This window comes from Nansenia antarctica (genome assembly GCF_963989245.1).
Source record: "Nansenia antarctica genome assembly, chromosome: 2".
Lineage (NCBI taxonomy): Eukaryota > Metazoa > Chordata > Actinopteri > Argentiniformes > Microstomatidae > Nansenia > Nansenia antarctica.
Window position 1 is genome coordinate 62,063,675 of NC_137675.1, and position 14,676 is coordinate 62,078,350.

Sequence of the window (14,676 nt, forward strand, 5' to 3'; positions counted from 1 at the left end):
TGCGATTTTCCGTTCTACGTTCTAATGCTTTGACTTTTCTTTCGAAAAATGTAAATACATTTCCGCGTTGTAGAAAATCAATGACACATCGCTAGTCAACTAACACAGCTTGTTTTGTGAGCCTGCTAAACAATGTACAGTAGTGTTCTAGTTAACTAGGTAGCAGTCCATTTTGTTGCAGTGTTTTGGACTTGAATAGCGAGTTTGTGTTGTGATTCTCAACAACGTTGAAACGTAGTTTCGCCCTTTTCCATATTTTTGAATAATAAATGTGTGGACTGACGATGTAGCGCAGCCTAACTTATTCTAATAATTATTGAACATACTTTTATTGTGATAATTATTCCCCCCTCCTCCCAGACAAGGTCACATTATTATTGGATTGGTTGTTTGCGTGTCGGGTGAAGTTAGCTAAACATTTAACCTGCTAGCTAGCAAGAGAAACATAATGTCACTCTCCAAAGGTCTAAAGAGGAAAGTTGACGGTGAAAACAGGGCATTTAAACAGGAATGGACAGCGAACTATGCGTTCATCCTACCTGGTTTCATCAATGCAAAGCCGTTGTGAGACTCACATTTTCCGTGCTCACAATGAATGTTCCCTTCCACTTATATATGCGAGTCGTCCTTTTCATCAATGAATGCGATAAAGACGGACTAGAGGAATCGATTGGTTTTAACAAGTTAACCAAGTTAACCAAGTTAACTCAACTCCATATACACTTTTTCCAAGATGGCTGCACACATTGTTTGCTGGTGAAATCTTTAATTCCAATCCTTCATATATCTTGGCAATCCTCTGTATTTTTGTTATCAAAACTTCACAATTGAAGGTTTGAGTCTTTTGTTCTTCTAACAATCAATAAATTGGACACCAAAAAGTGAAATTTAAGACCAACATTGGACTAGGCACAGGCTTCAGCCCAACACCACACCGCATTAGCACTGCTGCTAAGCTGCATCCATCTAGCCAAGGCCCTGGTCGCTGGACTCCTGTCCAGCCCAGCCAACATGTTAGGTACTAGGGTTTAATACTATATTCTGATTCAACCTGTTTGTAAGGCAGGCAATGCTAACCCAGCGCTAGTTCAAACAGACCGTAGTAGACTTCAGACACAAAGAGGCAGAGTCAAAAGAGCTCAGTTTCTTGCGCAAGGAGAGCGAATCCGAGAGACCGTGTAAGGGCCAGTCAAACTCGATCTGAATCTTTCACTCTCCAAGTCAGCTTTTATTGTAACACAAATGGATAGGGGGAGGCAGTTTCATGAGGAAGTACAGCGTTAGCAAAATCAGTTTCATGAGAAAGTACAGCGTTAGCAAAATCAGATTTATTGCTGGGCCCCTCGGACAACACAATGTCAGGAAGTGGAGGCCTAGCTGGGACAGAAGATAAGAAGTGGACAGGGGGTGAGCAAGAGTTTATGCAGAGCCCAGTGCACAGGGTGTACAGAGTTCACAGAGTACACAGAGTGTACATAGTGTCCTCTTTACAACATGTATAACATTTATGAAAACATCGTCCAACTCTAACACAACACCACCAGGCCAAGGCTCTCCTGTCCTGTCCAGCCCAGCCAACACCACCAGGCCCAGGCTCTCCTGCCCAGCCCAGCCTACACCACCAGGCCCAGGCTCTCCTGTCCAGCCCAGCCAACACCACCAGGCCCAGGCTCTCCTGTCCAGCCCAGCCAACACCACCAGGCCCAGGCTCTCCTGTCCAGCCCAGCCAACACCACCAGGCCCAGGCTCTCCTGTCCAGCCCAGCCAACACCACCAGGCCCAGGCTCTCCTGCCCAGCCCAGCCAACACCACCAGGCCCAGGCTCTCCTGTCCAGCCCAGCCAACACCACCAGGCCCAGGCTCTCCTGTCCAGCCCAGCCAACACCACCAGGCCCAGGCTCTCCTGCCCAGCCCAGCCAACACCACCAGGCCCAGGCTCTCCTGTCCAGCCCAGCCAACACCACCAGGCCCAGGCTCTCCTGTCCTGTCCAGCCCAGCCAACACCACCAGGCCCAGGCTCTCCTGCCCAGCCCAGCCAGCACCACCAGGCCCAGGCTCTCCTGCCCAGCCCAGCCAACAAAACATTGTTGTAAACATTACTAAAAACATGTCAAAGAGAGGCAAGAAAAACGAGGAGGATGCGGGAAATGACTTTGTGACCCTAACCCAGGTGCATGAAATGTTGGAACAGCAGAGACTCTTTTATAGAGAGATGTTGGAACAACAGGAGAGCAGCTTTAAGATCTTTTTGACAATTGTGACCGAGTCAAACAATAAGAGACTGGACGAGTTTGTGAAGGAAATAAGCGGTTTACGGGAAAGCCTCCACTACACCCAAAAGGATGTGGATGAGTTCCGCGCCAAATCGGAGACATCAGCCACGAAGCTCACTGAAATTGACTTGGATGTTTCAGTTGTTGCTACGAACATTCGCTCATTCCTGCCAAAGTTAGACTACTTGGAGGGTCAGTCGCGACGAAAGAACATTGTGATTGACGGGATTCCAGAGTCTGGAAATGAGAGCTGGGCTGAATCAGAGGAGAAGGTGCGGAAGCTCCTCTCTGACAAACTCAAACTCACAGGCATGGAATTTGAACGGGTGCATCGGACTGGAAAATCGACTGAACAGAGAGCCAGCAGGCCAATTGTTGCAAGATTCTTTAGATTCAAGGACAAAGCCAGAGTTATGGAGAAAGCTAAAGACCTAAAAGGGACCGATGTGTACATCAACGAGGACTATCCAGATGTTGTTCGCCAAAAAAACGCGAAGAACTCATACCAGCGATGAAGGCTGCACGTGCGAGAGGAGAAATAGCATTCCTGCGCTATGACAAACTCATCGTCCACCCTGCATCCCGACACTCAAGCAAAGGAGCGGGAGGCAAAGACGAAAACGCAGCCAAGTTTGAAGGTTCGTAACTCAAACATCTCAGGCCTACTGTGCCTGCGATGATGTTAGATTCATTTTAGGTAACTGCTTAATATCATGGACTTGAACTCTTTAAATCTTCCAAACAAAGGCTTGGTGATTGCACATGTGAATATATGTAGTATCAAGAACAAGACTCATGAATTGAATTTTACCATGCCATACTGGCATTGTCTGAGACTCACCTTGACTCTTCCATTCAAGACTCGGCGGTATCATTAGAGGGTTACTCTCTGTTCAGGAGGGACAGAGACAAATATGGAGGGGGAGTGGCTATTTACATACAAAGTCATCTTCCTTCAAAATTGTGTGTGGAATTTATGTGTAATAATGTAGAAGCACTGTGGGTTCAAGTACATCTACCCCACTTGAAACCAATATTGGTGGGCTGCTGCTACAGGCCCCCTGGAGCACACTCTCAGTATTTGAATGATGTATGTGATATGATTGACAGAGTTGCTGATACAAAGAGTGAAATTTACTTGCTTGGAGACATGAATGTTGACTGGCTAGCTAGTAATTGCTCCTTGAAGAATAAGTTGTCATCACTAATTAGTCTCTATGCCAACAAGAATCTTTACCAATTATGCAGGATATACTTCTTCAACATGCATTGATCATATTTACACCAATGTCTCTGAGCACTGTTCAAAGCCAGTTTCTTTGCCAGTAGGATTCAGTGATCATAATATGGTTGCTACTGCAAGAAAATCAAAGATTCCAAAAGCAAGCCCTAAAATTGTATTCAAAGGGACATACAAAAGTTTTATTGAAGACAATTTCATACATGATGTTGGAAATTTAGATTGGAATGATGTGTACACTGCTGATGACCCAGAGATTTCTTTAAATGTTTTCATGAATGTTTTTATGGAACTAGTTAATAGACATGCCCCCATGAAAAAGTTCACAGTGAAATCCAGAACTGCCCCTTGGATTGATGAGGGTATGAAATGTTTAATGAAACAAAGGGATGAAGCTAAAAGGGTGTCAGTAAAATCTTGTTTACTAGATGACAGACTAAATTATTGTAGATTGAGAAATCTGGCAACTAAATTGAACAAAACCAAAAAGAAGGAATATTATAAGCAAAGAATAAGTGATGTTAGACACGATGGTAAACAACTTTGGAACACTCTGAATGAAATCATGGGAAGAAGGAAAAATGGGTGTGCTTCATTTGTTGAAGCCAATGGGATGTTCCTAACAAAACCACTAGATATTGCTAATTACTTTAATAATTTTTTTGCAAGTAAAACTGACAAATTGAGACAGAACATGTGCTGCACCAATTCCAACACTTGTAAACTAATAAGCAACGAAATAATGAGGGGTAAGAACTGTTCATTTGAATTTCAATGTGTTGACGCTGAGGAGGTTAGGAAGTTGCTGGAGTCCCTCCCTGCTTATGGTTCGGCGGGTACTGACAACCTAGACAGTAAGATATTGAAGATAGCCGCTAATCACATTTCTGGGCCTATAGGTCATATATTAAATAGATGTTTATTAAGTGGAATGTGTCCTGGATTGTGGAAAGAGGGTAATTATACCACTGCCAAAGGATAGTAGAACAACTTTCAGTGGACCCAACTGGCTTCTATGCCTACATTGAATCTATATATAGCCAAGGAACCCATCGAACAAGTGAAGAAAGTAAAGTTACTTGGTTTGGTCATTGATAACCACCTGTCATGGTCAGAGCATATAAATATAATCATTCAGAAAATGGGTGTTGGCATTCACATCACAAGACAATGTGCACCATATGTACCATCTCATATCCTGGAACAAGTCTGTAGATCACTAGTTTTAACTCACCTGGATTACTGCTCAGTGGTGTGGGCCTCGGCCTCAAAAACAGAACTATCTAGATTACAAGTAGCTCAGAACAGGGCTGCTAGGCTCGTTCTAGGTTGCTCTTCTAGAACTAGCATTCATAAAATGCAGTCTAGCCTATCGTGGCTTAATGTGGAGAAAAGGCTAGCCTCAGGCACAGTGACATTTTTTAGCAATACACTGCGAACACACAAACCTGAGTTCCTGCAAGATCACATAGTATTTTGTAATACTGTTAATAGCCATAATACCAGGAAGGCCGGCAATGGTGACATTATGAAAGCCCACCCAAGAACACATTTTTTTAAAAGAACAGTGCTTTATAGAGCTAGTACAATTTGGAATGAATTACCTCTTGATATCCGCCAAGAAAAAAGTAAAAGGTTATTCAAAAAGAGACTGAAGAGGCACCTATTAAGTGGCTGATGACAGGTAGCTGTTTTATTTTACTTTGTTTATTTTGGTTGATTCCTTTTTTCATAGAAGAGATGATTGCGTTAGGATCATGTCTTTATAGGTCTTTATATTTTAAATGGATTAATAATATTTGCCCTTTTGTAAATTTTTATTTATTTTAGTTTATCTTGTTGTATTTACTACTGTATCGGGGGGATAGTGTGTGAGTTTTGGCGACATCTTGTGGTGGGGATGAGGTTGGAGGATTTGACTGGAATCGAATATGGCATTCATCTGTAGGCCTATGTTTGAAGGGGCTGAGTGTGACTTTAAGTGACATCCAGGGGTGAAGCTAATGTTCCATTGATTTACAATTAATTCAACATGGCGGCCTCCACGAAGACACCCGCTCATTTTAAGGCCAGGAAAATGCTTTTGTGCATTGCATTATACGCAAATTAATACACATATCATGTTTGATTGCTGCCGGATCTGTTTGTCTTGTTTTCACCACTGGATGTCGCGGAGGGTCACGCATTGTCCCTTTAATGTATTATATCTTGTATTAATGTATTAGGTGTCTGTCTGTTGATTATATGTGGACCCCAGGAAGATTAGCAAACTGCTACGGCATAAGCTAATGGGGATCCTTTTAAATAAACAAATAAACAAATTGGTGCATAAAAACCTTGAACTGCCGGATTAAAGTGACGTTCATAATAATAAAAAATAATACATTAGACTTATAGCGCTTTTCTAGACACTCAAAGACGTCCATATCACCAGATAACAAATAGTGATTGATGGGAGATGCCAGTTTTCTCATTAAGTGAGATTTAATAGCCTAATATAATTTTTTCTATTTTTAATGAATGGCTCATTGTAATTATTATCCCTAGTAAGGTAGCGTGTTTGCTCTGTCGTTTCAGGAGCATATAGGCTAAGCCTATGCACCACCACCCCTCGCCCTCCATGATCAAGCGGATTCAGTTTTTTTTTTTGCGCCGATTTTGTTGTCAATGTTTTTCATCAAATTAAACTGCATTTGCTTTGTTACTGTTCACATGTGTGGTGCAGTCACATTCACATAGCCTATAAGTAAACATTAAGTTTGAATGATTTACTGAGCTGGCGTTACTTTTTTCAAACTACACACCGCATGTCGGCTATTTCAGCACCACGCGTTGTCCACCTACTCACTATGAGGGGTTCAGCGTCAGTGCACCCCGCTGCAAGTTACTGTCGCATAGTTGTAGCCAATAAAGGCCTATATGTAGGCTATATAGGCTATTATATATCATTTATATACCTAATACCGACATCAAAATAGATTGTATGCCTCTACAAATCATATTACACCAGGTAAAATCCGTCACAACTTGGAATAAATCCGTCGCAACTTGGAATAAATTGACGGAAATCCGTCGTAGCGACGGAGAACTTTAATCCCTGCTTACCTCATCAGAAAGAAAAAAAACATTTTTCAAATAAAATCATTCAAATCATTGTTTGTGAACAGTGTAATTATAAACACACTGTGGTAGCTTCAAAACATGGTTAAAACTATAGTTTTAATCTCATGGATGGTCAGTCCTTGCATCCATAGCTCAGTCTATGAATTTGATAGTGGTTACATTTCTCCAGCCCATTTTGCTCCTTTAATGTACCTAATACTTGCAGTTAACTTGGCTCAAGGAGTTGGCGTTAGAGAATTCATGGTTGCAGAATTTATGCAAATACATACAAACACAGAGCCTTAGAATGGCCATATGGAGCTGAAACCTGACTGATCATGTCTTACAGTGTCTCCATCTCCACTTTAATGATGTTGAGCTGGGGGTCCTGTGGGGAGATAGTTAGAGGAGAGGCAGGGTTCACAGACATCTGGGTAGAGGCACTACAGTCCTGGAGAGCACCCTCTGTGCTAGGGCTGGGGTAGTCTGGGGCTTTACTCTCTGTTCCTCTGTATGTATGTGTGTGGGACTGGGTATATGTAGGGGCATAGGACTGTGTGTAGGAGGGCATGTGGGTTGGAGCGTGTTGCTGGGTGTAAGTTGGTGTGTAAGACTGTGTGAGGGCCAGCGTGTGTGTTGGGGTGTGTGTGAGTGGGAGGCTATTGGCACTGCTGCACGACTGGAACCCGTTAATGCCATGAGTATTAAGTCCAGTCAGTTTGAAGGCCTCCATGGTTTCAAGACTAGAGCTGCCCATCTCATTGTAGCTGGGCTGGGTTTGGCTGCACTGGGCATACGCGCCCTGGCTATAGGTGAACGTGTCCTGGTTGTAGGAGGTGGAGGCAGGTAGGGGCGGGGGTGGGGGTGGTGGTGGGGATGGGTTTTTTTTGGTGTGCTGCTGAAGGCTGTTACAGGGGCCCAGTCTAGAGGCCATGGATTGCAGGGTGCTGAGGATCTGCCTCTGGACTTGGGTCTGCTGGGCCTGCTCTCTCTCCAGACGGCACTGCTGCTCCACCAGCATCCTCACGGCCAGGCTCAGGCTGTGGACCTCTGAGCCCAGGCTTTGGACCTGCTCCTGCAGCTCACCTCCTCCACCTCCACTTCTCCCTCCTGCCTCCTGGGGCACCTGTTGAGGGCTGGGGTTCCCGTCTCTCCTGAGAAGGCCCTGACTTGAAGGGGTTTGGAGCCGGATGACTGGGCCAGGAACCTGAGATGTGGGTGGTACTGCAGGGTTGGGGAGCCGGATGCCCACGCGAGGGGGAGGGAGTGCAGAGCGGACCGCCAGGCCAGCCCTTTGCAGGAACATTCGTCTGGGAACACTGTTTCCTGGCTGCCCATCCATACTCCTCCTCTGCAGCGGAACAAGTAAATAAGGACACACTGTAAGTTGGCCCAAAAACTTAAATATGAGATACATCTATGGACAACATGATGAGATATGCTTGATGTATCTGCATGACTGACAACTGCTTAGTGTGGTTTAAATTAGTTTAGCTTGCTACTCACCGCTTGAGTAAGCCTATTTTGTGTGGTCAGGTCAAACTGTGGTTGGCCAGGCACAGCTCTCGTAACATCAGAAGCAGGACTGGACTGGTCTCTCCTCAACAATGATGTCATCTGCTGGTATGACTGAAGAGAGGATTCTCGTATCTCGAAAAAAAAAGAAAATCATAGAATGAAAGATATAATCATGAGTCATGACAAAATATTATTTTATAATATCATAACTAAACTGTTCTGAATGACAGTAGGATCCAACACAGGATTGATTATTACAAAACATGCAATTATACCTTTGCTCGATGTGACAGAGCCTTATCCAGAAGTCTCTTGCGAGCTGCCAACATGGGGTTGGCAGCGGGTGAAGGTGTAACTCTTCTACGCATGTAGGAGCCAGTCACAGTCACAGCTGGTGCCCCAGAACCGGTCCCTGCCTCTGTCCCAGGGGACTGGGGACCCCTCTGTTGGGTGTTCTGAGCCAACGAGGTGACACTGATGATCTGAATGTCCTTGTCCTCCTTCTCTCCTTCTTGTTGCTGAAGGCTACTACTCCCTCCACTGGTCTGACCTGACACTGATGGCTGAGCTCTAGCCTCTGGGGTAGGGCCACCCTGCTTGGCAAACTCTGTCGCTGCAGCTTGTCCAGCATGACGTGACGCCTCCCGCAGTAGATTCCGTATCTGCTGCTCACTCCAGCCCTCCCGCCGCCATCCATGACCCCCACCTGCCCCAACTATGGCCTGTGGGACTGTGCTGGTACCCCCTTCCTCTGGCCCAACCTTTCCCTGCTTCCCTTGGAACTCCTTGAGGAACAGGTAAATGGCCTGGGCAGACACCTTGATGTTGTCCAGCTCCAGCACAGCCTTGATCTTGCGGAAGCTCAGCCCAGCCTTTCGCAGTTCCACCACTTTGCGCTTGGCTGCATCATCCAGCCGGCCCATGGTCTTGGTCACTTAACTACCCCAGGCTGCTTGAGGATGCTTCACTTTACAAAGGAATAGAGGACATAATTAAGTAGTGATTAACAACAAATGTGAGGCATAAAAGATCCTCTTCCCGTCAATATAAGGCGTGAGGACTGAGGCTGCTTCCCCATTTTCTTTTTTATGATTCCAAAATCATATGGATATGGAATCAACATCTCAACGTCAGTCTGGGGATCTATGTATTGTTAGCGTGGTCAAACTTGCTAGCCACAATACCATCCCAATGGGGATGAGTCCGCTCTCAGGCAAAATAGCTGTGTCGGGACTTTTTAAACTGTTAAACATATCCCAAACAATGCAAAATATTCTCCCTCCTGCCTCCTGGGGCACCTGTTGAGGGCTGTGGTTCCCGTCTCTCCTGAGAAGGCCCTGACTTGAAGGGGTTTGGAGCCGAATAACTGGGTCGGGAACCTGACATGTGGGTGGTACTGCAAGGCTGGGGAGCCGATGCCCACGCGAGGGGAAGATCCTGATAGAAAATTGTGTGTGTCTGCTGCATGTTTATAAATACATTTTATCTTCAAAAAGCTTACCAATGCCTCAGACATAACATGATAGGTGCAGATCTAAGTTGTGGGATTACACTTTGTTGCTGTCTGTGAGGGGCAACATTGCATAGTATGTGCTTAAGCGTGTGTGTGTTTGTGTCAGTCGGCTACTATTCAAGATACTCCCAGTGTGCATGCAGGATCTAATGCCTGTAATGCTAATCGTTTTTTTGTTGATATTTCCAAATACTATAATATATAGTGGTGTATATTAACTAACACAAGTTCATGACGAAAATGGTCATATTAACAAAAAATGGTCTTGAAAGGAGAAGATCAAAAGGCTTGTAAAATGTTATCAATTATTTCAACGAGACAGCATATCAAACATGATATGATAAATGACTCTGGACAGTTGAAGAACACAAACCGTTGTATTGAAAATGGGCAACTGACCCGGCGAACGGGAAGAAAACAGGAAGCGTACCGACAAATCAAAATCATTCTTTTAAGGACATAAACGGTCGTTTTAGATTTATATTTGTTTTCTTTGGTGTCAATGCTATTGTTAAATACCTAAATATATCACGATTTTACCGTTTAAATGTTATCTCCCAGAAATCGTCCAAATGGTTTTGACCTGCCTAGTATTGTGCTAGCTAGCCCACTCACCTGGCTTTAGTTTGATGAGGAATGTCCGTTTTTTAGTAGGCTTGATACGGTAGGTAAGTGAGTTTCATTTAATGTGCAATGGGTTCGGCTAAAAGACGATGGGTTAAAGGCGATCAATGCAAATAAGCATCTTTTCCCCCTGAAATGTTTGGAGGTATCTGTGTCATGTTTACGTTTTGTAGCTGCACAGAAACAACACTGACGAGTTGGAAGTGGCGCTCTGCTGAAGACGTCATTTGGACCAACGCGTCATCATCCTGCGTCAAAAGTAGTTTTGCTGGAGAAGTGCTAGCGAGGTTAGCCTGCATCGGTTTGGTGAGAAATGTAAGTTGTGCGTTGAGTTCTATCAGTCGATCGTCCTGTTATGTTTTTTGGAATTACGACCGTCTTCTTATGACATTTATTGTCTTACTATTGTATACAATACAACTGTATTATGTTGTGCACACGGATTAGCACCCTGGCCGTGCTTGTGTGTAATGAATGGGAAAATATTAAATGGCGGCCCGGCTTTCTGTCCCATAATAACCGCCAACAAAATAACTTGTTGGTATAAATAATGATATCATTTTGGTCGTTTTCAAAGTAAAAAGTTATTAAACGAAGCATGATTACAAGACCGATCAATAATTGTCGTAGTTCTGGTTAACTGGCTGGTAAGTTACGATATGTCTTATCAGAACAGCAACAATGCTAGCTAGCGTACTCATATAGCTAGCCTAGCGCCAGTTCTGAATGGATAACAATGCCATCCTAGCAGAGGGGAAAAAGCAGTGTTATTGCCCTGGTACTTAACCCTAAGGCCAGGGGGGAAATGTGTTACAGGGCCAGGAAAGACTCCAGGCCCTACTTATTTCTCACCAACTAAGTCCCAGTTGAGTTTATTCATGAAATCACTATCATTTCCCATGTTTGATCTTTTTAGGGCACCATCACCTACAAAGCGGAAGGAGGAGGAAAAGACCAAAGATCGAGGAAAGGAGAAGACTGGTGCTAAGGAAGGGGCAGACAAGGACAGGGGCAGGGAGAAGGGACGCAAACGCCGCAGTGCTTCTACTGGGAGCAGCAGTAGCAGGTAAGATGTCTTCTCCAGCTTTGAAAGTACTCCTGATCTTATCTAGCAGATGTTGCATGAAGCTCTATTGGCGATGCCCACTGTACTATTAATAATTTACCCTTGATGCGTCTTACTTTTTTTGTAGTTTTTTTTTGTGTGTGCTTCTGTTTTGTAATGGTTTATCACAATGTTTGCAGTGTGGGTACAATTACGTTATTGGCCTTTATACAAAATGCATTACAATAAATAATAATAGTAAGTCAATCATCTATCAATCAATCCTCATAAGAAAAACGAATCTATGCTATGACCAGCGGCCATTGGCAGTTACAATGCTAGAAGAAAGAAGAATCACTTTATTTTTATTATATATATATAAGATATATATATATATAAGATATATACACACACACACACACACACACACACACACACACACTTATTTACTCCAGGTCTCGATCCAGCTCCTCCAGCAGCAGCTCTGGTTCCAGCTCTGGGTCCTCCAGTGGGTCCAGTTCCTCTGGCTCCAGCCGATCCGGATCTTCCAGCTCCCGCTCCTCCAGTTCATCCAGCTCCTCTGGGTCCCCGAGCGCTGGCCGCCGTCGCCATGACAACCGTCGCCACTCCCGCTCAGCGTGAGTAACTGTTTTTCGTTAATGGGTCAATAACAACCTCCCCAAGCATTTTGAAAACGATTAGAACGTTCAGACGCTCTGAAAATCTGTCTCTTCAGCTTCACTATTGTAACAACGCTCTGGATTTCTGAACGGCCAGAGAGTGCTCTGAGAGAATAAACAAACACCCCCCCATACCAGTGATGGGTGAATTGTTTGTTGGGCTCTGAAGTTGTGTCCTCACAGTAAACTCTGTAATGACTTGTAATATTATCCACTGTACTGCAGGTCCAAAACACAGAAGAGGGGAGATGATAAAGAGCGAAAGAGAAGGAGCCCAAGTCCCAAACCCACCAAAGTTCACTTAGGACGACTGACCAGAAATGTGACCAAGGTGAGCTGCTACATGGTGTGATTCGTCCTCTATATTTGTATGCTTACATTTCTATTCATACAAATATTACAGTACGTAAAAATGTTTTAGCAAAACACATTTTAAAGTTTGAATTGAGGTGTAAACATTTCCCCATTCAAAGCAAATGACCATACGTCAAATGACCACCAGACGCTACACTACAGACATCTGTCTATGGTTCTGGAGAGATACTCAGAACTTAACCAGACAGATAAGATAGCCAGACTGTGTTTACCACCTCAAATTAATTAATTTATGCCCAGCCAAATCCATGTTTAGAGGTAGCTAGCTAACATTACATTGATCATACTCGTAAGACTTTTCACTTTTCAAAAAATGCCGGTCGAGAGAGGACGCTGGCGTTGCTTGTTCGCCGCTTCTCCGCCCGAAATCTAGATATACTTGCAGTATACAGAGTAGATTGTCCTACAAAGAAGCTTAGATTTCGATTGAGTAATCTAAAAAATAATTAGACCCCCTGTTTCTTTTTATTTCACTACTCGATCTTTTCAGTTTGTAAAGCGTCTTTGAGTGTCTAGAAAAGCGCTATATAAGTCTAATGTAGTAAAACATTTAGAGAGAGAAGTATTTTAGCTGTAAAACCTTTTTTTAATTTACTCTAAACCAAAGTCTAAATTCTGATGACTGCTTCCCCTAATACACAGGACCACATCCAGGAGATCTTTGCCACCTATGGAAAGATCAAGCTGATTGAGATGCCAGTTGACAGGTTTCACCCACACCTGTCCAGGGGCTATGCCTATGTAGACTATGAGAATCCAGAAGAGGCCCAGAAAGCCCTGAAGCACATGGATGGAGGTAGGACCATATGAGCCGAATACTAATACGACTACTGGGTTAACACCCTTGTGTATCTTTGGGTCAGTCTGAACATGCTTAAGTTCAGCAGTAAGTCTCTAAACAGATATTTATCGTATGAAGTATGTATTGAGGTTTGTGTTTTTTTTTTCTCTTCTGTCTATCGTCTATCCCCAGGTCAGATTGATGGACAGGAGATCACTGCATCTGCTGTGCTGACTCCAAGAATACGCCCTCCCCCTCGTAGACCATCACCTCCTCGCAGAATGCCCCCGCCTCCCCCTATGTGGCGTCGCACCCCACCCCGGATGAGGAGGAGGTTAGTCTTGAGTCCCATGCTGACGTTGGCCTATCATTTCTTGACTTGTTTACTGTTTGTTTAGGCCTACTGTTTGTTTGGGCCACCAATAACAGCATTCATTATCAGACATCCTCCACCAATCACCATTTTGTTCTCTCCTTTAACTGATACAAACAGATTTTTAAATCAAATTTCTATGAAGTAGCTTACCAGAGAATATACCCAGCGTCTGATGGGGTTAATGGGTCTGAGACTTAGTTATTGCAAAGGATGTTGACCAAATACTAAACATGGGTTCTTAATTTAGCCATTTGTGACAGCAGCTAGTGAAAGCGGGAACAAGTCGGTAACCAACATTCTTTACATTTTTCAGAATAAAAGTGAGAACATTTTGATTGGTTGCCGACTTGTTCCCACTTTCATCAGCTGCTGTCACATTTGATAAACCTGTCCATTACTTTTGGGTACCCTAAAATAGGGGGACTATGCATAAAAAGTGTTGTCATTTCTGAATGGTGTACACAAATACCAAGAAGTGAAAGCCCAGCATCTCCACTTTAGACCTTGATTCAAAATGTGTGCAGTGTGGAGCCAGAAGTAAAAAAAAATCACTGTCCCATTACTTACACAGGGGATATAATGTGTAATATATATATATATATATATATATATATATATATATATATATATATATATATATATATATATACAACGTATTTGCTATTAAGATAATTCTGCATTTGATACAATAAGGTTCCAGTATTCTCTTGCACATCCTCTCTACCCTAACAATGGCCTATTTTGTGTACCTGCAGGTCTCGGTCACCAAGGAGACGGTCCCCAGTACGCCGACGCTCTCGCTCCAGGTCCCCTGGCCGCAGACGTCACCGCTCCCGCTCCAGCTCCAACTCCTCCCGGTAGATCAACAATGCTGCCTGACCCCTGACCCCTTGGACCTTTAACACCGGCTTTCTGGAACCACCCCTCTCAGTTAGAAAGCACAGCTGCCTCTGTCGGAAGTCGTCTGAGCATGCCATTTTTGTTCCAATGATTTTTTTTCTGTTGCCCAGTTGCTGATGGTTGAGTGTCTGTCATGTCATCTGTATTCCATTCAGTGCTCAGGCTTGTTTTAAAAATGTAGTAATGATTTGCTCGAATTGTAACACCTTTTTACCATGTACTGATTTTGTACACATTTTGAAAATATAA

The 14,676-nt window shown here is 43.7% G+C and overlaps 1 protein-coding gene across 2 annotated transcripts; it reads left to right on the forward strand.

Moving 5' to 3' along the window:
* The first annotated feature begins 10,506 nt into the window (after positions 1 to 10,506).
* LOC308149585 (RNA-binding protein with serine-rich domain 1-like) lies at positions 10,507 to 14,662 on the forward strand. Of its 2 annotated transcripts, none has more exons than XM_080522448.1 (7): positions 10,507 to 10,585; positions 11,187 to 11,336; positions 11,771 to 11,953; positions 12,221 to 12,326; positions 13,013 to 13,166; positions 13,344 to 13,485; positions 14,283 to 14,662. In XM_080522448.1, coding segments are annotated over exons 1-7 (843 nt in total). In that variant the 5' UTR covers positions 10,507 to 10,583; the 3' UTR covers positions 14,389 to 14,662. The 2 variants fall into 2 exon arrangements, with proteins under 2 accessions (XP_080378574.1, XP_080378575.1); XM_080522449.1 differs by having other exon boundaries at positions 11,783 to 11,953; positions 14,283 to 14,661.
* The last annotated feature ends 14 nt before the right edge of the window (positions 14,663 to 14,676 follow it).